This window comes from Nestor notabilis, unplaced genomic scaffold (genome assembly GCF_000696875.1).
Source record: "Nestor notabilis isolate BGI_N333 unplaced genomic scaffold, ASM69687v1 scaffold6995, whole genome shotgun sequence".
NCBI classification, from domain to species: domain Eukaryota; kingdom Metazoa; phylum Chordata; class Aves; order Psittaciformes; family Psittacidae; genus Nestor; species Nestor notabilis.
The window spans coordinates 74108-99371 of NW_009929742.1; the positions used below are offsets into that span (position 1 = coordinate 74108).

The following is a 25264-nucleotide window of genomic DNA, read 5'->3' on the forward strand; positions in this document are numbered from 1 at the left end:
TGAAGCCCCAACTGTGGCAGGGTTATGATGAAACAAAGTTACCCAGAAAACTATTTAAAAGACAAAGAAGACTGTCTAGAAGGTTCTCCATGACCAAAGTAAAACCAGTCAACACTGAACTTGCAGCACCGGCAAATCATCTTCAGCTCTACTTATGGGCAGAAGCTAATGCTGCATGTGAGAAGTAAGCCAGGTTTGATCATACAACTGAGGTTTAAAATACAGAGTTTCTTCCTTTCACATGACTGAAGAACTCTTTATGTAGGACTAAGAGGCATTAAGGGCACTGAGACAGTGATACTGAATGCTAGAATAAGAAACATTTCCAGATTAAAGCTATAGTTTTTATTTTGAAATGACCTTAAAATTTCATGAAGAGCTTTTGGAAACTGGCTTCCTAGGTGATACTATTAAATTCAACATTTTTGCCCTCCAAATTAACATCGAGCAGTCTATTCCTATAAAGATCAATATATTTAAGTCCACAGTGTCAGCCTCTGTTGTAAAAAATGATGTTATATGCAAAGGCTAAAATAGAATCCTACAAAGGGGTATCAGATCTGTATCATCACGTTTCATTTCATGTCCTTAAACCCTGTCATGAAAGCACTTGTGAAAACCAATGGTAGAAATACTTACCATTTGAGGATAATTATAAAAAAGAGGGAAAATGTATTGAATTGGTGATGGAAGAATATGGAATAGATTCACAGTGTGTTTTCTTTACCTGAGCTGGTGTCAGTGTCCTATCATTAAGTCATCTAATGGGGAATGTGCCCTATTTCCAAAGTCTTGAGGTAAGAGTGGGAGGAAGAGAAATATTTGTCGGTAACAGAGGTAACGATTCCCATTTCATCATTCACTGGCAAGCCACAGTGGGACTCTAATAAGACTTCATTGGGCTAAAGGCATTTGAATCATTCATGCTACTGTGTAGCTGACGCCAGCAGCGGGGCTATTTTTGGCTTAGGGAATACTGACAGCATGGTTGGTAAATGATGAATTATTTGTCAAGGGCACCATAGGCCAAATAAGTGTGTTCCCTTCTTGGGCTTTGAAGAAAATAGAGTGCTTTGTGTATATGCCTGGTGGTTTTTCTGAGGCTCTGCACACGTTAGGTCGTTAAATACGCGCTGAAGCTGAAAGGTGATGAGCAGCACGTTGCAGGGCATAGAGTGCGCTCTGCTGGGCACTTAACGCCAATGCAAAAAGCGGGTAATCCTCCGGGAACACACACGGGAGAGGCTACAGGAACAAGTGAAAACACCTCCAGCAGTTGATTCAGTGGTAAAAATCCCATATTATCGACTTGCTATTCGATCACGCTACTTAAGACCCTCTAATTTTTTATCCAACACAACTGCAGATGCCGTTACAGTCCATAATGAACATAAAGTTCACTGAATATCAAATCCAAAGAGAGCACAAGACCACCCTATGTGAGCTGCTTCTCCCCAGCATCTGCTGGTTTTGCTCAGAGTTGGACCTGTCTGTCTGAGCATCCTGACTGTGAAAGGGTTCCTGCTGGACCTGCAAGCAGAGCTGGCAGGCCACAGGGACTGCCATCCCAAACCATCAGCCATGGAAAACCTGGAGACAAATGTTACCTGGAAAGAAATCAGAGTACTTTGCTGATACACCACCCAGAAAGCCTTATAGTAAGGCTTCTGGAACACCTGACAGATACACACTCACTCGAGTTTAAACACACTGACTGGAAACAAGGAAATAGAATCATTTTCATTTCATGATAGCTAAGGAAGAAGATGGACCAAGGCAGAGGGAGGTTATATGGAGCTTGTCCAAAATACCACAACACTTGAAAACAGGATCAAATAAGGGAAACAAAAGGGCATATTGCTTGGGTTCTGGAGAATGTATATACGGAACAGATGGGGTTATTTAGAAAGACATACTGACCTCTACACTGTTTGAGTTAACAGGAAAAGCTGAAAAAATGCAATAAATTAAAAAACTAAAGCTTACTTGGTGGAAGAGGCTCATCGATAGTTGGGTAGTGATGGTGCTCAGGCCTCAGAGAAGGAAGCTGGCTGACTGGCTGAGAATTATGGAGTAAAGGACAATCACCTACGGACAAGATATTCAAGACATTGAGAGTCATTCACTGTTTTCACAATGTGGTTCAAAAAATGTGCTACTGTAAAACAAGTGATTATTTTGTAAATAGGTTAGCCTGTGGACTAGCAGCTCTGGTTATTCCTCTTTTCAGGCACTATTTTAATAACAACTCACATGCCAAAGTTATTAAAATAATGCAGTCAAAGCTCTGATCTCTGATTTGAGTCAGTGCTAAACTGTCACGGGCCAGATTCTGGACTCATAATGTAAGCGAGAGAAGAATCAGGCTTGATCTCTGAGAAATACTGTGCATGTACAACCAAACTCAAGCTTCTGCAGAAATTGGCAGGAACATGCAAAATCCTGGTTCCAGCTTTTAATTCACCACATCAGTGGAATACGAGGCTAAAAGCTGCCTTGGATCATTCTCTGCATTTCTAAAAGATCCATGGCTGAGTAAGTGGGCTGGAACAGCAGGATTCTGCAGTCCCTGCAAAGCAGAAGACTATCCCCTGCTACAGGTAGTTTTCAAAACGTGAAGAGTCCATCTTGGGTGGAAGGAGGGAGAATGAGAGAAGGATCAGAAACAGGTAAGTAGACAGGTGGTAGAAGAGGAGAACAAAAGATAGTGAGACATAGTCAGGATCCAAGATAAAGAAGGAAGACCTGAGATATAGAAGAGGGAAAGAAGAAGAGAGACACACAGTAGACAGTGCAGAGGAAGTTTTTAAACACTAACATTGTATATATGTCTATATATCCACATATGAAATAAATGAAACCTAATGTCCAAACTCACGTTCTGTTGAAAGGAACAAGTAACTTAAGATCCAGTCAATGTTTATAGAACCCTTTAATAAACTAAGAAGTTATAGTAGGGATGAAAAAGCATTCCTTATCTTAGACTGAACTGTGAGAATGAGGAATCTGCACATTAAAAACTTCACAGGTTCCAGAATTAAGATTCCTTCTTGGTCTGTTCTTAAAGTCTTAGAAACCAGAACTATTTATCCCACTAACGGACACATTTTCATACTGTGTGGTAACAGTTTTTCACTATAACCTCCAGCTCAAGGTGGCCGCCTTAATACAATCTGAATTGCACATATTAACATTTACATGCATCAGAAAGATGCAGCTTAGGAAAAAAAACATATTTAGCATTTCCAACATCACCAGAACCATTCAGCTAAGCCAAACGCGCTGTGTGCTGGCTGTTTCAGCTGTCTTTAATGTCAGAATCTTAATAACCTAAGAATGAACATTTTGTTAAAGACCCAAACATACATCTATCAAAAGTAAAAAACCCCACATTTACCAAAAATTATGGTTTTTCTTGAAACAACCAACAGCTAGAAGGCAGTGAGCCAATTTTGTACCAAACTGTAAAGAAATCTCACACCATCCAGAAGTGAGAAAAATCACTTCGACAAAAATACTCCCTCTTCTAGGTGCTCTGATGATACCGTATGGCCTGTTAAATGTCTCCATTAAACCACTTGTGTATAGGCGTATCTCACAGCAGCATCTGCTGCGTGTTTTGAACAGACAGCAGAGTTATGTAAGTTATTACTCAGTGCTAGAAGTCCATCTCTCATAGCCTTAGAAACTCTGCTGTTACTACAGGTGGCATAGCACCAACTACCAGATCATCCATCTATGTTTCTTTACTTACCATAATTGACTCTCCCCTAGTCAAGATAGTTACGCCAAGCCAGTGGAAGCATGGTAGTATCGGTCACCTGGAGTGGATGGAGGTGACCACATCTACTGTATTTGTAACAGCTGCCAAGTCACGAAGCAATGTGCACAGTTACTGAAGCACCCCCAATGGGACCAAAAGAGTGCAAAGAGCAGGGCTGCCCTTCAGTCATGCTCCTTCCCACCTAATCAAAGCAAAGCCACCGTGAGCACTGGCAGTGCCCTTTACACAAGCTCAAGGGGCACAATCTTGGAGCTGTACTGAATCCATATGAAGAAGACACCCTCTTTCCCCACATCCCCTCTCAAAAGTACACACAGTTCAAAATAACCATTCAATATGTAAGCATGGTCACACACACACACACACACGCTCGTGCCCCATTGGTATATTTGCACAGAAATGCTGTCCACACGCGAAGACCCTCATCTGCAAGGAGGGAAAATGGTCTCTACACCTCTGGTACTTCTGAGAACTTAATATTCTTTTCCAGGCTAGATTCTGCTCTGCAGAGAGAAGAATTACCTAGGCCCAGCTGCCTACAAAGTCTTTACACAGCCCAGTGTAAGGCCACCCTTACACCTTTCTTCCTGCTGGGGTAGGGTTTGTGGTAGTGGAAGATGCGGGAAAATAAACTGGGAATGGAGAAGGAAAAGGCAGAAGGATGCTTTAGCGGGGTTTCTCTGTGGTCCCCCAATATGTTATCCTTTTCCTGCCATTTTAATTTGGTGTCATAGTGGGAAACACATGACTTGGGGGTTGGCAATGCAAAGACTACCTCCTGAGCTTGCTGCATGCTTCTTAGTTGCTGCTGAGGTGTTTGCTTCTTCAGCTGGAGAAAAATGATACACTAGCTGAAGAAAAGATGTGTGATCAAACCCACCCTTCATGTAACTCCGTATGACATTAAATGAGTTACAAAAGGGAGCAATTTAATGGTTTAGAGGGATTGCAAAAAATAGTACCTAAATTACGAAGACGAAGAATTACTTTCTTGAGTATGTTTTATCCCTAGAGAAGGGTAAGAAGATAAGAACTTTGTTCAATACAGTTCAATTTTGCAAGTATGTAAGAAAAAAAAACCCTCTGGGGAGCTGCCCTATGGTCTGTGAAACCTGAGGTAGACTTGGGAACTGGAACAAATGGGGCTAGAAAACTGGGTTTGTAAGAGAAATACTTGCGTTTCTCCATGCTTATGACTGTGTGTGGCTGCAAATCATACACAGAAGCTGGCCCGGATCTTTAGCTGATGTAAATCAGCATCTCTGCCCTTCAACAAGCACGAGCTGGTCCCCTCACTGACTACCAGAGATATGGCAGCACATCAGATATGTGAAATGGAACAATCCCAGGAAATAAGGAATGAGTTGGTGGATGTGCTAATTCTGATCTGCCACATAAATACAGTAGCTAATCTTGATTTTATAATGATGCATGTGTATCTACAGGAATCCATGTATACAGATCCCCTCCTGATTTATCTGGTTTGGCTGGGATTTTTAAGGACAGGCTCAGTTATCCAATCCTCCCTGATATCTGGCCCAGCTCACAGCCCCCAAATTTGTAAGAAACAAACCGTGAGCTGAGACCTTGATTATCTGATGCCTTTCTGTGACATCCAGATAATCAGGGTTGCTCAGCGCATCAATTCTCAGGATCTAACCTTCTCTTCTGCTGCTTGGACCTGCTATTGGGGTGTCTAGACTCTCTGTGGCTCTTTGTGGGTTCCCACCATGAGCTACTAGTTCATCTGGCCACTGGGAGGAGCCATCCACTTGCTCCCTGTCCAGCTCAGGGCTCTGCACTGAATCTGGCACTGACTCAAAAGCACTGTTCTCTTCCTCATCATCATCCTGTGAGGAAAAGACCGTGCTCTCAGAAATCTTTGCACTGTCGACAGAGGAGAAGCGGGTATGGCTGGAGAAGCGATTGTTACTGTCATAACAGGAGGTGCTGTAGCAAGAAGTGCTGTAGCAGGAGGTACTGTAGCAGGAGGTGCTGTAGCAAGAGGGGCTGTAGCAAGAGGTGTCGCACGCCTCACACTCGTCACCATTGGGCCTGGAGCTCGACTCGCTCTCGCTTCCTGTCCTGGGGTGTTCCCCATCCAACAGCCCATCATTTAAGTCAGAGAGTTGCTCATCCAAGGTCCCAGGAGGCACCGTGCTCTGGCTGAAGGTCTCTTCAGCCTCATTTTCCAGAGGCGGCTTTGCTGCCACTGTCTCACTCTCACTGACCACCTCCTTCTCCAACACCTCCTTGACTGTAGATTCCTCCTCATTCTCCGCAGCGTTGCCACCATCTTGCTCTTCTTCCCCATCGCTGCTCATCTGTGCTGAGGGCAGACTGTGGAGCAGGTTGTGGATCCGTATGTAGTGCGTGCGAGGGGTCTCTGGCTCACCGCATGCCGAAGCTATGACTGTCTCAAGTTCGGACACAGGCAGGGAGCACGGCCTGTTTTTCCTCTTTGCTGTGGTCCTCAGTTGCAGCCTGTTGTCTTCTTCCTCCTGGGCTGAAGCCCCTTCTTCCTGACTCTTCTCTAGGTCCTTGCCAGCATGCACATCTGCACTCACCTCATCAATATCTAACGTTTCTATGCTGGTCAAGACTCCGCCATCTCCCTGAGTACCAGAATTGACTTTGTTATTTTCCCTAACTTCAGTCTCAGGAGGAGACACGCAAGCCAGCAGAGCCAGCTGCTCCGTGAGGTCCGTAGCACTCAAAGAAGGCAGCGCTTCTCCTGGGATGGATTCCAAGGGCTCAGGAACTTGCACTGCATCAACCTCCCCATCTCCTGCTAGCTCTTCATTTAAGCTGTTCTGGTTGACTTCCCCAGGAGGTTTGACAGCCCCTGGGCTATCGACACTGTTCACACTGTATCCATTTAGCTGTTCTGGAGCTGTACTTTCTGAGGTCACCGTGTTGATACATGGAGGCTCACCGAGGCTTTCCTCCGTGGGGTTGTTCACAGGGCTTTCCTGGAGTTCAGCTGGCTCAGGATCTGCACTAATGGAGACCTCTTCATCATCTGTATGAGACAGGAAAAGAAATTACTTACTCCTTTAACAAGAAGTGTTGACTGAACCAGAAGCTTGGCTGTGGGGGCACAGGTATCCACAGCAACCTGAGAAAATTAAAAGCATAAATTAACAGTGTGAAATGAGTGGGCAACTGAGAAACTATCAAGAAATGATGAATTTTTTGTTTTGCTAGGCAGCCTTTGTGGAGTTGATTTAACAATCATGGGGTTTACTCATGGCAATAATTTGTATGCAGCACCCTGCCTCCTTGCAACATAACCTGAAGGAAACACATTCTTGAAACTACTCTTTGAGCCAAACTGGCATTGGAGGGAATATCATGGGTATGACAATGAAGTCTTCCCTGAGGTCTTAACAATGTTGTTCTTGTCATGCTGAAGCTGACAGCATACCACAACAGGGAACTTACTTAAAAAACTGGTTTTCTCACCACTGAAAGGCAGAAACTTTCCCAAAACATCCTCTGATGTGATCCTCAACTGTTCCACCTCCTCCCAGATGCCAGACAACCTGAGGTCTTTCATGCCATCCAAAGTGTACCTGGGAGGGCACTATCACAGAGATGCAAGGAGTCCCCAAGCAACACTCTTGAGACATTGACATGAAAGCCAAGGTTCAAACTTACATCATCATGACAGTGACTTCCTAATAACTACAAGAGAAAGTTAACCAAAACCAAACCAAAAGGGAGGGGAGGAGGGGAACACTGACTAGTTTGTTTACTTCTTTCATTAAAAATAATCAAAATAACAAAGTTTCGAATAATCTTTACTACTATATTCTCTGCTTTTATTTATGAAGTGCTGAAATGCAGATGACTACAAGTGCCCATGTAAGCACTTCCCCAGAACAGGTGATTGAGAAGCAGATGATACTTTAGTTTTCCACTCTCTTCTCTCCCAGTGATGTGGCAGAGTATTTGAAGCAGCCAAGAATAGAGGGACACGAGACACCAGTAAGCTAAGAGGAAACAGGGAAGAAGTTGTGACTCACAATGCATCCTGTGATGGGGAACTTTATGCACTTCCCTTTGCTTGTGACTGTACCTAAAGTCCCAGAGCAGCCAGGAATGATTCCAGATTTCTGAGGAGAAAGAATGCAAAGCAAAAAAGAAAAGGATCTAGATAAACTATGGGTTAAGACTGAGAATTACCTGGATGGATGGAAGAAGTTATCTCAAATCGGAACTGCAGCTGGCCACTGACATGATCTGTAGGAAGCCTGCGACCCAGAGTGTAGCTTACAACCCTGTCCCTGCAAGAAAACAAATATTGTCACAATAGACTATAACCAACCCAACATCTACTGTGCACAAATAAAGCTGCTGTGGCCTACAAAAACACACAGTGGCTTTCAAAGGCTATTCAACCCAGCCATGAGGGCATGTTGACTTGCATACAAGAGAACAAATGGCAGAGAAGGAGAGGACAATGTCTTCAGTTACAATGGAAGAGCTGAGTCAGTGACTAAGACAGGCTTCTGGGATACACAAGCATGTATGTGGAGAGAGAGAGAGAGAGAGAGAACGGTGCGAATGGAACTTCTGCAGTATGGGTATGAAAATACTGACAGGGGAAGCAAACAACTCCCACTTCTGCTACTGCAACAAGACTTCACTTCCCTGCTGATCTGACCATACTTATCCTTCTGTAGAACCTCGCTCTTCTGTATTTCTTTCCCTTCACCATCTGCATAAAATTCAGCTTTCCTGTCCTTTCCTTTAATATCCTGAACAGGCCAGTCCCCACTTACCACCTTCTCTTTCCAAACTGGCTGAATGACTGCTCTTCATCTCTTTCCACCCCTCTTACCTCTATGAAGCTGAAATATCAGGAGAACACCTTCCTGACAAGGTTGATCAATGACTCCATTCTGTCCTTGTGCAGGTCCCTCCCTTTGCCACACTTCATCCACCCCTCAGAACAGAATGAAACTATAGAAGAGATTAACTTCCCAGCCACTCAAAATGAGGCTGAATCAATGTTTGCAAAGCATTTCTTGAGTGTAAAGAGTTCACTAAATATTTATACATCTTTTGAAAAGACATAGTTCATTTCCAGTTGGGCCCAATTATTTCCTAGGATATAGTTTCACATGCATCAGAAACTCGTGAAAATGAGACGATCACAGGATTTGTGTATGATCTTTCTGAACTTGTGTTTATACTTCTCATTGAGCTTGCCTGAGATTTAAAAGCCACTATGGCATTAAAACTAAGCCAGATCTAAGTGCAGGTTGGAGACATTGCTCTTGGCAAAGTATATCCTTAGATAGACAGTGTTTACAATAAGGAAGTAAAATAGGAAGATGTAATCAGATGATAAGGAATTTTCTCATACAGAGGGAAGCCAATGATATCAGTTATAGGGCTCTACCTTCCCCAAGCTGTTCTTTCCCATCTGGTTTCTAAAAAGGTACTCTATCCTCCCTACGTGAGAAACAGGGAGTAGCTTAGTCCCTTCTGGTACATTCAGCTGTCAATATCACAGCCAGTTTCTGAACCAGCTGTTCAAAACCACTTCCAACAAGCTCAGCTTCCTGCTGTTCTGCTGAATTGAGATCCAATTTTCAGAATTGCCTTCTTGGAAACTGCATTGCGTATGCTCTCCTCAGGAGATGACTCTTTCTCTCCCTACTCCTCAAGGTCTGAACCTTACAAGTTTAGAACCAACTTTTTGGTTCTGAATACTACCTATCTTCCTCAAATTGGTTTGTGCTACTTTGGCAGCATACACCTTCCCAGGACTTTCATGCAAAGGGGAAGCAGGGCAGGGCTTGTGAGCTCAAGTGAACTGCTTATTCCTTGGTAGTAGGGTAGGGTCAGAAAGATTTAGCTACAACATGCCACAGTTTTGGGGTTTTTTTAATAGTATTCCCACTGTCCAGAAATTAAAGGGAGGAGGAACAGATCTGGCACGATTTTAGCCCATAGGTAATTCCCTGAAACATGAAAACAGCCTGGTGGTAGCATTGAAAGAACATTCAAATTGAAAATATTGCACTCTCCAGATTTGCAGCCATGCTAGACAGAACAGTCTTCTTCCCTAAATGCCAGCTCTCACTTTTCAAAATGCAGTGGATATAGAGATTATAGAGGAAATTCTCTTTCTGGCCCGTAGTCCTATAAATTCTAATTAAGACCAACATCATTCATCAGACAACTGTCAGTGTAGTAACTCCTCCTCAACATCATTATATTACTATAATGATATGTCACCAGGGACTTCAAAACAGCAACACGCTCGTTAAACAACAGAGTAACATGAGCAGCAAATTTACCCTATGGCATGTCTTTCCAAGAGGCGCTGAACCGGCATAGACAGTTTTCCCAGGAAGCGCTTGATGATGGGTCGGCTCTTTGCAAATTTGTCTTTAACTTCTATTTCCAGGACATCCGTGGGCAGGGAGACAAAGCTGAATTGCTGCAATAAAGGAAGAGCACAGGACATGAAGTTGATGCCTGGGTGAAACAGTACACAGTTGCTAGTGGCTTATGGGCCTGTGTAAGCCTCTGATTTTGTCACAGGACAGAAACAGTCCTTGCACCCCAAGGCACAGGCCTGCAAACTGAAAAGGGCTTGGCCTCATAGCAGGCAGGTGAAAGCACCTATAAGGACTGTGTAATGCTGCAGAATCAGGCTTGGGGAATGCATGAATTTCATGTATTCATGTCATGGTAGCATCCAAACACTCTAAACGAGGCTTGCCAAGGGTAAGGACACCACACCTACGGAAATCTAATGAACTCTGCCCTAGCAATGGTCATTGATCTAAATGTAATTGCACAGATTATGGGGTTTTTTTTTTCCCTTTATTCCCCCCTAAGATCTAAAAGCTTTAAAAAGCTGCATGTAAGTACAACTGAACTGGCAGCCTGAAGAGATGTTTACTCAGCATTTCCCTCCAAGCAAATTTAGTCCTCTTTACATTTGCCTGGCTATTTGTGGTACTTCAGCTATGAGGCACACCTCAGCAACTGAGAAGTGAGGATCTAGTGAGGTGAAGCATCATAGTTTTCAGACACATCCCTCTGCTGCTCATCCCTGCCCCAACTCAAAAAGGAAAAACTCTGAAAATACTGTTTATGTGGACAAATCTCCTAACCTGGTTTACAGAACGGTCCCACAAAGAGCTAAGCCAGAAGGTAAGACAGGGCACAGGCTACTGGAACAAACGATACTGGGGAAGATAGGAATAGCACCATCTAAAACTGCTGCTGTCACCAAGTGCTTTCAAACATGTGTCCACCACCTCAGCCAATCTGGTTTTAAAAAGATCAATTTGTATTTATTAGTAATGTTTCAATAAGCTTCTAGAGACTGTGTGCATGCAAAGCTGAGGTAGGAACAAGGAGGGTGATATTTTAGGTTGCAGGAGCAAGGAAATCCACGTGTACAGCTTCTAAGCCTGGAAGGATTAGGGCACCTGGAGATGCTGGCATCTCCCCAAAGGGAAAGTAAAACTCTGTTTAGGAATAACAGTGAAAAGCAAATACATTAGATAACTTGGCTTTGCTACCTCCTACACTGGCTCAATCCAGAACAGATTTGGAGCTGGTGACATAGGTCACAATCATTTTTCCAAACAGATATGCTAGTACTAATATATCATGATTCAAAGAAAGCACATCTCTGCTGTGGTGTGCAATAGTAGCAAAACTGTAAGATTGCTGTTCACCTCACAGAAAGGTCAGTATTGAACTGGAAGACAACTTCTGTAGTAAGTGAATATTGAGATGGATGAAAGGATTTTCTAGCTTTCCTCCTGCCAAAAACAATCTTCACAACAGAATCATGCTCTGGGTTATCGAGGCCTGAGTTAAGCCCTAAATTGCTTGCTCTATTGAATCATGATCTGATTTTCAGAAATGCTTAGTTCAAACAGCTTCAAGTGAAACCAGTGAGTGGGATATTCTATTAATCAGGCCCTGAAAAAAATGCAACTAATCAGAGAAATACAATTCAAATATCAGATAACGTGTTATTTAATTCTTATTTTCTTCTACATCTTTGCAACAGGTTACCAAAGAAGATAAATGTAACAAAAGAGAGAACATTAATTCCCCACGTATATCGAAAGTTGCCTTATAAAAGTTAGTTGTATTACCATTATTGCTTCACCTGCTAAAAACCTCTGGTAACTGCCATTTCATGACACTTAAAAGGAAACCAGGAGGGAATTAACTTTTAACTGAATGAGGGTATTGTACAGCAATTTGCCACTTAATGAATTCTCCGCTATTCTGCTGTTGACACCTCTGTTGTAACAAGGTCTCTGTGGGGTAGAGTATGCACACACACAGGTGAAGGCTAAACTGTTCATAAGTGGAAAGTAAAACGTAGGTTTTACTTTCTGCACCTTCCTCTGTTATTAGCATTTTGTCTTGTTGTACAGCTCTGAAGCAAATCAGACTCCACATGTATGTTTGCTTCCAGAATATGAGGTAGAACCAAGCCTGACAGTTCTTTCCTTGCACAGGAAACACGCTGACATTTTCCAGAGTAATTAGCAGCACCTGAGCAGTGAGTATGGCTGCATGGAGCAAGGTGTCCTGGTATCAACCAAAGGAAATGCCATTTTTCCCTTGAACAGCTGTGCCTGCCAGATGTACAAACGCCAGGGTATTCCATGCAATCTGTAATATCAAACCATGTTCTGGTTTCATCACCTGCCAACCACACCACATGTGAGGATACGAGAGACTGCCCTGGGACCAGCCTCTTGTTCATGATCACGGTTCCTAAATGGTGCTTCTGGGAGACTGTTCTGATGCATAAACCAATAGCATTTTGGAAATGAAATTAAGCCATTAAGACCAAACGCGTTCTGTGGTAGAGCTCAAAAGTTTTGCCATTTGAAAACAACTGCAGCTTGAGAGCAAAAGTGAACTCAGTGGAATGGGTTTGGCGACAGTTTGTAAAATACTGGTAATTTTACTCAACTCAGTTTTCTGTTACCTAAGCCCTTGCTCCTGCTGTTCCTCTCATGTAGCATAAGCCTTCATGGGCAAGATTGTTCTAAGGCAATCTCTGACTCTGGATGCCTCAGGCTCAGGCCATCCACACTCAAAAGGCCAAAGGAATCCTTGTTTGCAGAACACACAGGCCTCTGGCCCTTTGAAAAATGGATCCCAGCAGAACACCTCGGTTTGAGAACTCCAAAACTTTAAACCACGGTTTCAAAACCACCCATCACTTTTGAAAACACGTAGGTTCTTCTGATACTTAAAGATGGGACTGTCACCTTTGGATGTGGAAGCAAACCACCACCGAATCCGAGTCTCCTTCTCTTCCTTCACCTTCTGTCTGGACAAGTGCCAGCTCCCATACCTTAGCCATGAAACATTGGCTGCATTTACATTGTTCAAAGCCTTGGCCTTTACTGTCCTCTTTACGTGGGAGAGAAAGGATCCTGTTTCATGGTTAACGTAACACAGTAGTAGTATATCACTTCATGATGGCAGAGAGAAACAAGAATAAAAAACTTCAGCTCAAATGAGCTCAAATATTTTAACAAGACTTCCAGTTTTTCTGGCAGTCACTCCTTGAAGCTGGATTCTCTTATGTTTTGCAGCTAGCATTGGCTACCATGCATTTTCCTTCCCAATCTAAGACAACAATCTGTAAGCTGTGTATTTTCACTGGGGCCACAGCTCATTTTTGGGGCTTGTTCATTGGTGTGGGGTTTTTTTCCCCACAAAAATCTAAGTTCTTTGAACCACCACCATTAGTGCAAACTCTGCAAGGCTGGTCAAAAACTTCCTGGAACCTGCTGGAATCCAAAGACACTAAAATTTACAGTGAGATTTACTGTAGAAGGTGTACTGAAGTTTACATAAATGGGCTTTTTCTTCTCAAAGCGAACATGTAATTTCTGGCAGTTTTTATATTCTGATGTTTCAAAAGCTTTAGCCTCTCCAGTTGTCCAGAGCTCCACCAAACTTGACAATGGCTGCATGGATGTGGTTTGTGCTTTCGTCTGAGGCTTTATTTGTACTTTAATACAAAAACACTCAAAGGAAGTAATGGATTTCAACACATCTGCAAAGTCATCTACCAAAACAGCTACAGTTTCATGGCTAAAGCCCCACCCAAAGAAAAGACTTTGTCTAATGACTGACTCTATTTATTTGGATAACAGCAGAAAACAGGACATATGGGAAGAACAATCCACAACAATTTTAAGTGATGGCTAGAATCTGATCCCTAAGCGAAATTCAAGTAAAACGCATTATATAAAATGGGGGGTGGGGAGTGGGGGGTTTGAAACAACTCTTACAAGGTATAACTGGATCCAAAAATTATGTATGATCTACAGCAGGCAGTAGATGAACAGCTAACAAACAGCAAGTTAAATCTCTATTCTCCGATTAGCCCAAACCAGTAATTACCTACAATGATAATTACCTACAGTGGTGCATTAGTCACAGTGCATTACCCCGCATACCACATCAGCTACTGCCTGGTACAAAACGACTCTTAAAACTTGAGATGCTACATGACACAGCACACTCCACTGAAGAGATGGCAGATTGCCTCAACAAAACTGCCAAGAAATTACCATTAGGAACAACCTGTTTCTCACAGGGTGCCTGGCCCTCAAAACAGTCTCAGATGCCATCTCGCCCATGTGATGTATCCCCCTGTCTGATCCTTACCAGCTAGAGATGAGAGGGCTCCTCTTTATAGGTTAGATATAGATGAGTGGAGCTCTTGGACACCCTCAGGGTGAGGAGCACCACGGCAAGGATGAGGTGGTCAACCAGCTGCCCGTGTCTGATCTGGAAGAATCCCAGCCTGGAAGCCTCCCAGAGTTAGGGGCTTTGGAAGAGAGTGCAGGGAAGCTCCAGAGAGTGCTGAGCTCCAGAGGAGAAGACCTTTTTATTTTTCTCTACAAATGTATTAGGACTGTACAAAAAATGGTTCTATGTCAGGTGGATTCCTAAAAGGAAGCTATGTGCAGAAAGTCTGAACACGAGGAATGACAGAACATCCCTGATATACTGGGTAAAAACAGCACGTGTCATTAGCAGCGGTAAGGAGGCCTTGTGGAGACTAATGTTTCCTTATCCTTGGAATACACTGGCCATGTCTGCAATGGGAAGACATGTGGTACAATGTGAGTGGATCTGGAGAGCAAAGCAGCTGGTGCTGTGCACCTGATTACCACATCCAGATGTGTTGCAAGGGTTTTCCTATGAAGTAACTCCAGGCTGGTGCCCTGGGTTGAACTCCCATTATCATCTGAAAGGTGTCTTGTGCACTCCTGAAGCACATCTCTTGGCTTAGTTTTCACTGAGAGTAATTCAGCTCACACACTTTAAGACTGCTGAGTGGTGTCTTTAGTGGGGAGAGCAGTTTGCCTTTAAACTGCTCTCTTGAATGGAACGAAAATAGTATTTGTAGATGGACCCATTGAATTATTAAGAACCAGGATCTACAGAAGTTAGTATTTGTATTATTTTCCCAGTATCTTCTTCAATTATTTTCTTTCTAGGGTGTTCTGGCACCCCTCTGGAATTATGATGGCTAGGCAATAGACTTGATCTAGAAGCAAAGTCATTGCATCTCTCTACTTTCCCCACTTTAGCCATTTGTCAATGCCCGTCCCACTTGTCAGAGTGGCAGGAGATCCAACAATTGCTTTAATCCTACACACCTAATGAAAAGACAGGAGTAGCAGAACAGGTGACAGACTCTACTAATTCCTCACTAAGAGAGGAGCTGCATCATTATAACACATCTTACTAGACACTGAAGAATCTGTACCAGACACAGCCTTAAAATGCCCCTGCCAAATGAAAAGCTTTAGTTGGTATTTTCTCAGGCAATCGATAAGCCATAATTAATTATTTCTACTTAATTATAGAAATGAGAAGGGACGGACAGGGAAGAGCAAGAGTGACACGGTGGAGAGAACCACATTAACATACTCAGTCTTCTCGGGCTAGCAGTGTATCATCACTTTTGGCTCTAGTCAGTAGCAAGTCATTAGGATTCTCCTCTCATTTACACAGATTTTACACAGCCACCTCCTACAGTTTCACTCTCACAGGGACACTAATCAGAATCAAAGCTACCAAGAACCTGCTGACACATTCTCTGTCTCACACCATCTCAGTGACCTAAATGTAAATCTGATTTTACACTACTGCTGCCACCTTCAAGCAAGATCTGAAAACGCTGTAGTAACCACCACTGAAGGAGTTTCAGACAGTAATCTGCTTTTCAGTGCCTGCCTGCTTCCAGACCCAACAATGGACACAGATGATTAATTTTCTTAATGTGAACAGATCTTGTGGGGGTTTAATGCACAACTTACATATAGCAAAGAATGAAGGCATGTGCTTATGCTGACCTGGCAGAATACATCTGTATCCACTACCAGAACCAGGGCTTCAGAACAGTTTTCAAAGAAAGCCAACTAATGATGATGACTAATTTCTGTGCTTTATTTTTACCAATATTATTTACATCCCTGAATATGGATAGATCACTGTGATCAGCTCTCAATAACACTATCAAGGAAGTTGTTGAAATGAACACAGTATGCTCATTAGCACCAATTAGACAAGTTAAGTGTAAGTCAAGTTCTTTAACAGCGGTCAGTATAACAACTGGTGAAAGGTAGATAAATTAATACATTGGTGATAGGAAGAACTAAGCTCTCGATTTGGAGCTGAATAAGCAACAGTATTAAAAAGAAAATTTATTTGAGACATCCATCATGCCACAGGGATGATACAAGCAGAAGCAAATCTTAAAAGGCTGTAAATGACATTTGATGGATGAAGACAGGTTTAGTCTTTCAGCTGAATATTTCATTAGTGGGCTTTTCATTTCAAATACTTTACTGAAACAATTACACTTCTAATGCCCTCACCACTCTCCATCTGTATCCCCATTCAAACACCTTCTCTACATATCTCTTCTGTACCATACAGCAATACTCATATGAACAACTGGATAAGATCATGGGGAATTCCAGTTTTTTAAACTTACTACAATGTTCCTCTATGACAATACAAAGTATTACAGAGTCAGAAGTGTCAAGCACGGGCTCCTTGAGGATAGGCCTACACGTCCTCTGAGAGCATCATGGAATTCAGCGTTGATTGCAAGGTGCCAGATTCAATGCAGCACCTTATGCATGGCACAGTGTTTGTTTGCTTGTTTTTTTGCTGCAGCAAAAGGGAGGCACAACATGTGTTGTTGTATTAAAGTCGGATTCAATCCTTTCTACCAAACTTCTTCAAAGTTGGATAGTGCCTTCAGCAAATTGGCTTCCTAGATTGCTCCCTCAGATTCACTAATCCCTCAGATTTCCCCTGTATTGAAAACAAGGAATAAAAAAAGTCTTTGCTGTCTATTCCACATATTGCACAACACTCATCATGAATTCTCTCTGATGGCTTAGTTTTGCAAGATGTCTCTTACTCTATTAATGGCAAATTTCAGCCCTAAGACATTAGAAACTGAAAAGACTTCTGAATAAATCAAGTGCAAACACTGCTTAAGGAGTCAGAGGTTTTCTTCATCTCTTGTTAGCTCAGCATAGACTGAGCATATTTGAGCACTCTCATAAGCGCTAATATACAAGGTTAGTAAGACTCTGCATCCTATGCAACAGAGGATGCAGAAGTTGCAGTTAAAAAGCACTGCAGAAGAATAACATACTAAACAAAAAACCTAGACAATTTTTTCACACCATAACTAATTTCTGGAGACACTGAAGTTGTCTTGGCATTTCATACTTCAGTCATCACCAGATATTAAAACAACTGCAGCTATAAAATCACAGCTTTTCTGTGTAATCAAACTATGTTTTACACTTTATCTGGCCATGTGTGCAGAAATGTTATACCGTGAAGGAGCACCCACAAGGGTCCACTCAGTCCCAATGACACCTTTGGCAAATTCATACTGAACTCAGGCTCTGGATTTCACTGCACTTATATTGCATTTATGCTTAGGTGTAAAGGCCTCCAATTTCTGCAGCTGATTCTTTTGTATTTAGCAGTAAAAGGGAGAAAAGGATATCTAAGTTGAACAATAAATAAGTAGTTCAATCAGTGTGATGTTCCTTTTCTCATTAAGACTTCTGAGGAAATCATGCAATGGTTCTGTGAGGACATAGCACGACTGTCAGCATCTACTGTTCTGAATATTAGATCAAAATTAGATCAAATATAACCTACTTTAGGTTAAATTCATACATTGATTCAAATATATTTAAGCATCCTTAATGGTTTAACTCTGTTCTGGAAAGACTCACCTTTGATGAAGTATCCCCTGCTTGTATCACTGCAGGTTTGTGCTACATCAGGCAGTACCCATCCTATCAGCCAACATAAGGCCTCACTCAAGAGAAGCAGAGAGCTAGCATGAACCCCATATAGCATGATGTGGCTACTTCGAAGAAAGCAGCCCGGGGCTTGATGTGGCTACTTTGACAAAGCATCTTTCAGTCCCAGTACTCCTGAGTGGTCCATCATGCACCAGTTCAGCATTCATGATCACAGAATCAATGCCCGACTTAAAATCTGCATCACAACAAAAGCAATTACAAACCAGCACTCAGCTGGCATTCTTGCAGGCAGCATGCAAATCCAGTGTTTCTACCACTGATGATGGCCTGCACTAGAGAAGCCCTCTCTTCCCCAAACTAACTCCCTCAGGCATTCAAGCCCCTGACTGCTTCCTTCTTCTGCTTTTGTACTGGTAATCTGAAGAGACAGGTTATGTGGGAATTTATTCAGCGCTGTATTTCTGAAAGGTTGTGGGTTATCTGAGGTGCAGAGAGTAAAGTTACACACGTGAAAATACTGTAATTCTGTTTATGAGATCTGACACATTAACTACTATTTGTCAAGTGCTCTTGCAACAGAGTACTGAACACCTCTGCTTATACACATCAATTAATTCACCAGTGAAACGCAGCTACCTTCAGAGTGATAAGCAGCACTATTTTTGTGCATCAGCTATAATTTAACAGGATTTGCAAAGGCTGAGGCTAAGAAGCAAACAGCGAAGCTGCAGGGAGTTGAGATAGTTTTTATCCTAGTACTGGGCTCCCACTTTAAAGCAATCTGCTCTTCCAGAGCTAGAATTACTGGAGTTGAAATTCAATGCATCATTTAACAGATGACACTTCCTAACCGCTTTAACTGTGCTGGATGGTTGCGACAGCCTATTTTATAGTCATCTCACTGGTCATTCCTGGAAACTCTCAATCCACTCACTAGTAAATGAACAGAAACTATAGAAGCAGTTAGATTGAACTGTCACAGTTGAAGAATGTCTAAGGGAAAGTCCAGAGGCCTGAAGTACTTTATCTGCAAAACCATATAGAGAATTTCCGAACCAGATGGAGGTATGTAAACTACTTTTTAAACCACTTTGAAACCAGCTAGAGGTATGTAAACTACTTTTTAAACCACTTTGCTTGGTTGCTTATGGTCCCCAATGATCTCTACTGCTTGTCTGAACTGTCACTTTACTGCTTGCTAACAAATTAATCTTCTTAAAAGGAGCTTCTTCCAAAAACTGTGACAGCAGACACGTTGTCTCAATATGAATCAAAATGGGATAGTGTCATTATTTTTCTAATACCAATATTTGAAGAGATGATCAACATTCACCCTTCTCAATTCTACTAGATGGACAGAAGATTTGGGAAGTGGGTACTTCCTTTGCATTTTAACTCAAATCAGGATGATAGGACAACTCACCCACTATGCTCTTGATACTGTTTGGACTGCCAGCACAATGTCTGCTTAATCTAAGGGTTCACAGCCAAGCTATCCAGTGCCATGTGCTTTCCAGGAACTCACACACTTCATTTAACAGTACATAAGTTGCTGATGTCACATGTTACTCCTCAATCAGTGAGAAATTTCCATTTCTTTATGTCCTTTTGGACAAAAGTATTGCAAAACAGAGCAATGGAAGAATAGCTTTAAGTCAGCAAAACTTCTGCTGAACAGTATTTGAAGGGCCTGTGAAATCATGATCATCAACATTACATGAGGCAGATGAAAAACTGCCTGAGGTATCGTGGTTGTTTCGACAGTTTTATTTCTCTATTCAAGATTTCAGTAACAAACACTTCAGAGTAGCTGATGTGCATAGAATCCAACACAAATTCATGTAGTTAAACATCTCAATATTAGCTGAAGAGAATGCAGAAGGAGAACATGTTGGCTGTGTTAGACTCCTTAGCCACTAAGAGGCTGACAAGAGAAAGGGAGAAGCAGCATGTTTGCATGCAACCAGGAAAACCAGGGAGGTGAAGAGAGATGCTGGAAGCCAGCTGTGCGCTTCTGCTTTATGATGCCCATCATTAGGCCATTTCATTGTTTCTCCCTTTCTCGCTGCTGAGCTCTACTGGAAAAGAAATGTCAGCCCACAAATTCAGCCACCCCACAGGGCCTGAGGAGAAGACACCCTTGACATTTTATGAGAGCCACATTCTTACTCTTCAGTTATTTTATCCTCCAGCAGTGCAAAAGGACCTTGAAATGAGTACAAATTATATTGGCTTGTCTTTGTTGAGAGAAGATTTCTGACTCTATTGTGTGGTTCTAAAAAGCCTGTTTTCAGCCTACATCACACTTTGGATAAGGAGAGCCTGTGTGCCACCTCAGCAGTTAACTCTGCTGATACAGAATGGTGGGTCCACATTCATATCCTGTGTCCTCCTCTTAGTGTCAACTCCTGGCATCCACGCTTGCTTCCAGTTCCCGCCATCACTTGTACCGAGCATGACACACACACAGAGCAGATCTCCCCTCCAGGCCTGTGCCTTACGCACTTCACTGAAAGATCTGTGCCAGCTCCCTGATCTTCCATGTCAGTTCCAGCTCCTCAGCTTGGCCTGGACTCCTCAGCCAGAGACTTCTGATGCTTGGAGCCACAGAGTAGTTACGGCTTGGTGGATACCTCACGACAGGGACTTCCACTTGTATGTCCTGTTAGAAGGCGTTTTTTCTCAGATTTTCAAAGTTCTGCCCCCTGCCATATAAACTCTCCCAAGGGCTCACCTGCCACATAACCTGATGAGGTACCTGGCTTCTTAAACATCCTCCTCCAGGTAGAGAATTCAGTGACATTCCTGCTTTGCATTTTAATTTGAATAAATCTGTTTAGTCTATTTATTTACTTTTACTCTTTCCTGCAGTGAAGATGCTGGTCTGACAGAGAACGCCAGTAAATCACACCCATTATGTCAGGCTCCTTTCATTCCGAAGTGATCCCTTATTCTTTGCTGCCTGTTGCCATTTTGTGTGTAATTTAAAAACAGCAGGCAGCAATTGAACTCTCAGATCTCATTAATACCTCCTAAGTCCTTCCAACAAGAAGCAGCAAACTAGAGAGTATTTCTTCAAGGTGATGGGCAAATGTGCCAAAGTTGCCTTTAATTTATATTGCCACTGACACTTTTCAATCACATAGATTCTTTTTGTTTGCTTGCTATACTTGTTCTGCTTTATATAATGTCTCCTCTCTGTGTAAGAACACCATGCCAATCTAGCAGCAGCCTTTTGTACTATCCAAGTGTGTCTTTCCATTCTGTTTTATGCCTGCCTTCAGTAATTAACAACTTCATAAACTACAGCCATAAAGGACAACCTATACCGAAAGGTTTAACGTATCAATCATCTCTGTAGCTAAGTAAGTCTTTTGTGTTAAGACAAGAAGTCATGAAATACATCAAGCACAGTTGGGTCAACAACTATTTAGCCAAGAAAGGAATTAAAATAAACCCTAAATTAAAACAGAGGGATACTGCTAGGGTCATTTCTTGTTGTAAGAAAAGTCAGCTCAATCCTCAAACTGCTTACCTCTCCTTGCCAGACTGGGTTAACAGTATTACACATGATCTTAGATCTCTTCTCCTGTCCATGGTGAGGAAGTGCTGGGAAGATGCTATGTTTTCCTGGCTGGATGGAAATCTTCAGATAAGGGTCTGGATTGAAGAACATTCCTTTCTTCAGACCAAAAGCCTGGAAATCTGAAAGAAAGCAAATAACCTGATTATTTTTCACATTCCAGGTAGCTCTCTGGGATGTGAGGAAAAACATATGGAAACTGGTAAGGGATTCAAGTAATATGGCAGGAATATGAAAAAACTTAGTTTCTTGTGAGGTAACATAAAGCCAAGTCACAATGATTTAGGATTTCCAAATGATTATATAATGAAATTGCAAGTTTTACAACCTGATTTTGCAGTGTGAGCTAGCTTCTAAATAAGGGTTTATGCAACTTACATTAAGTTATCTGTTGATTTTGCTAAGGAGCTAAGCACTTGCTCAGCCTGACTTGAGTGGCAGGACTCCTCTAAAAAAGAGATCCATTTATTTGATCACACAGACATGGCATTCAGGACCCAAGACATCACTTGTCCTAGGGATCTATTTTATCTTTCTATGAATCTTAGCTTTTAGACCACTTTTTTCTACATGAGAAGTAATCTTACATTTTTCCCACTTTAAAGTATTTCCTTCCCTGCATGGGTTAACTTCACTTGTAGTAACTTAGGAAAACTCTTGTATATAATGTTCAGACTCTAAGCAGGGCTTTCTAGCTGCAGAACTCCCACAGAACGTAAGTTGTGAGGACAAAAAATCCCCAGGCACTGATTTAAGAACTTACTCATAGTGTTCTGAAGACAGACATAAAGTCCATTACGATCCGTCCCTGTGAAGCCAATGAAACACAAACCAATCTACTGGTACACCATTAATTTTGGCTCAACAGATACAAACAAAAGCTTCTGACCTTCTCGTCTTCCAGATGCATATCCTTTGGAAAATATAAGCACTTATTCCTATGAGTGAGTTCAGCAGCTGATTTATTTTCCACCACTTTCTGCATGGAGATTCTTTTCCTCTGTTTAAAGATTTATTTCACATAGGGCTATACACACTGAACTATATTCTCTTGCTGAAGAGATACAGAGTGTAAGACAGTTTCCAAAACTGCCTGGATGTGTTACATAAACATCCAATTTAAACACGTATTTTTTTCTTTTAGGCAGGTCTTGAAAGCATTAATTTTCACAGTTTTTCATTGTCTTCTGATCCAAACCCCAATTATTCTGGCAGATTGTGGGAGGCCATGTAAAACCTTCCAGGCAGATATTTTGGATGAATCTAAAAATCATACACATTCCACACCAACATCAGTATTTTTTTTCGCAGAAAACAGCTGCATCAAGAAAAGGGATAAGGTTCACCCAGTTGTATTTTGCTTCCCTAACATATGATAACAGCCAACACAACAACATGGTTCAGTTTTGTTCTGGTTGGTTTTAATCATCTATTCCAGCACAGAATTCATGTTGCACATATTCAAAAGCTGTTGGACAGATGGTTCTGAACCAGACTGCATTTTAAGAATCTCATTGTTGTGACATTCTCCAACAATTAACAAAAAAATAGAGAATATCACTACTAATAGCCTATTTCAAAGTACTCTGCTGACAGTATGTACTGCCATGGTCCTAGAAACACTCTTCCATGAAGAAAATTATCTGGTTCCAACTGATAACACTGACTTTTTTTCTCTGAGTATATAATCTCTGTGCAACCAGCACGTATCTCATCAATCAGCCCTGCTGAAATCCTATGTGGCAAACTCTTGCTTTGGAAGTTATACTGTTAGAAATGAACTCCAGAAATAGAAACTAAAAATTGCAAAAGCAGTATGAATGACAAGACCCAGCAGTGTAATAGTGTCAGGCTGCTAACATATGAGAGCAGAGAAAGACCTCTGGGATCTTATTTTCTTTCTCTCTGATGTTTCCTCAAATGAATCTGAAACTGAAATATTTATTGCCAGATGTTTCTGATTTTTCTTGTTTCCCTTCAAAGAACAACCATGCTATCTTTGGGTACCACTGTGCAAAGAAATGGGCTATTGAGACAGTAAAGAATACCTAGCACTCAATTATGTACACTTATATATTATGTAACATGAAGAACATACATATTATGATGACCTACAAGCTTCTTTCCAGTTACGGGAATTAAGCACAGCCGTGAAAGTGAAGATATTCCTATCCTTAGTTAGTAGTCTAATTCTTGTATTTGGATGAGAAAAAAAAAAATTAGCTAAGCACACAACAGGAAATTCTGTGTCATTTTCTTGCTTTAGTTGCATAATGCAACAGATTTTGTAAAACTGGCAGTTAGAAACTCCCATTTTTAATGCCTAAAGCACACATCGGGATAGCAGAAAGAGCTTTCTCAAGGAAAAATATCCCAGTTGTACTTACAGATCTCACTACAAATTCTCTGCACCATGAGAAACAAAGCACCGAGACCACAAAAGCTCTAAATAAAGCTAGATGAGCATCTGCAGATACCCTGAAGTCATTCATTTGATTTGAAGTGGAACCTACAGGTGCTGTAACTTGTAACCCAAGGCCCATGTACTCTCTTACCACTGCTGTGTAACATCCCAACAGAAGAATCCCAGCTATTTTGCTTCCCCAAACAAAAACATTTCCCTCTTATCTGTACTGCCTTCAGTAAAAGGCTCTGAAGATACTCAATACTTAAGTAATGGTTTGAGGTTAGCTGAATTTACGTCTTTGCTGAAACCTATGAATTCAGAAGGTTAGGATGTGCCTTGCTGTACACTGTAGTTTTATAAAGCAGTTCTTGGAGGCATAAGAGGAAATGTTACCAACGTAACTCATTTATGCTTTGCAAAGGTGTATTTTTCACCCAATCTCTTTAAAAAAGCTATTAATATACCATATGTCAGCTTCCCACTGACTCATAAATCACACTTTAGCATGAAAGAGGTTATATACATCTAACAGTTTAATAATGTCAGGTCGTCTCTCATGAAAAACAACGGAAGGAAGGAATGTAGGCGGAGACGCAGCAACCACAGACTCCTTCACTGCTGCAGACTTTCAGTAATTGTAAGTACATGCATGCTAATCCAGCTAGGCACACTCCATTGTAGAAAAATGGCTTATACTAACCTCTACATGCTGATGCCCCCAAGTGAATTATGAGTTTGTTCCAATTTCAGGGCTTCCCTTCCTTATATGCTGATCTCAGGGCGTCTTGATGAGACCTAAGGAACCGTTGTTCTAGATCACTTGCATGCACGCAGCCTCTGCCCCCAAGGTAAGCCACAGACTTCCCTGTCTGCCTTGTAAAGGATCATTCTGCAAACCCATTTTCCATGCAGCATCACAGACTTCAAGGCACTGATGACTGGATAGTGATGGAGACTCTATTTTTGTGGCAATCTGGAAGCTACTGTATATTCATTGGCAAAATGTGGAACCAGGTGGGAATATCAACTGCAGAAAACACAGCTAGAACACATCTGTGTTTGATTTAGCATTAATACAAGTGACTAAGCTTTCAAAGGGTCAGGAGAGAGGTATGATTTGGGTTTGCGAGTCACATTTTGTCATGCTC

At 41.8% G+C, this 25264-nt stretch overlaps 1 protein-coding gene across 1 annotated transcript in view; it reads right to left on the reverse strand.

The window, feature by feature from the left end:
• The window catches only part of HECW1 (HECT, C2 and WW domain containing E3 ubiquitin protein ligase 1), a 164978-nt gene that overhangs the window by 63812 nt on the left and 75902 nt on the right, over nt 1-25264 (reverse strand). The window contains exons 5-9 of the mRNA XM_010015131.1: nt 21662-21831; nt 10099-10241; nt 7973-8073; nt 5445-6806; nt 1987-2088 (exon numbers count right to left, since the gene is read on the reverse strand). Coding sequence (XP_010013433.1) covers nt 1987-2088; nt 5445-6806; nt 7973-8073; nt 10099-10241; nt 21662-21831 — 1878 coding nt within the window. The remainder of the gene's footprint in view (nt 1-1986; nt 2089-5444; nt 6807-7972; nt 8074-10098; nt 10242-21661; nt 21832-25264) is intronic.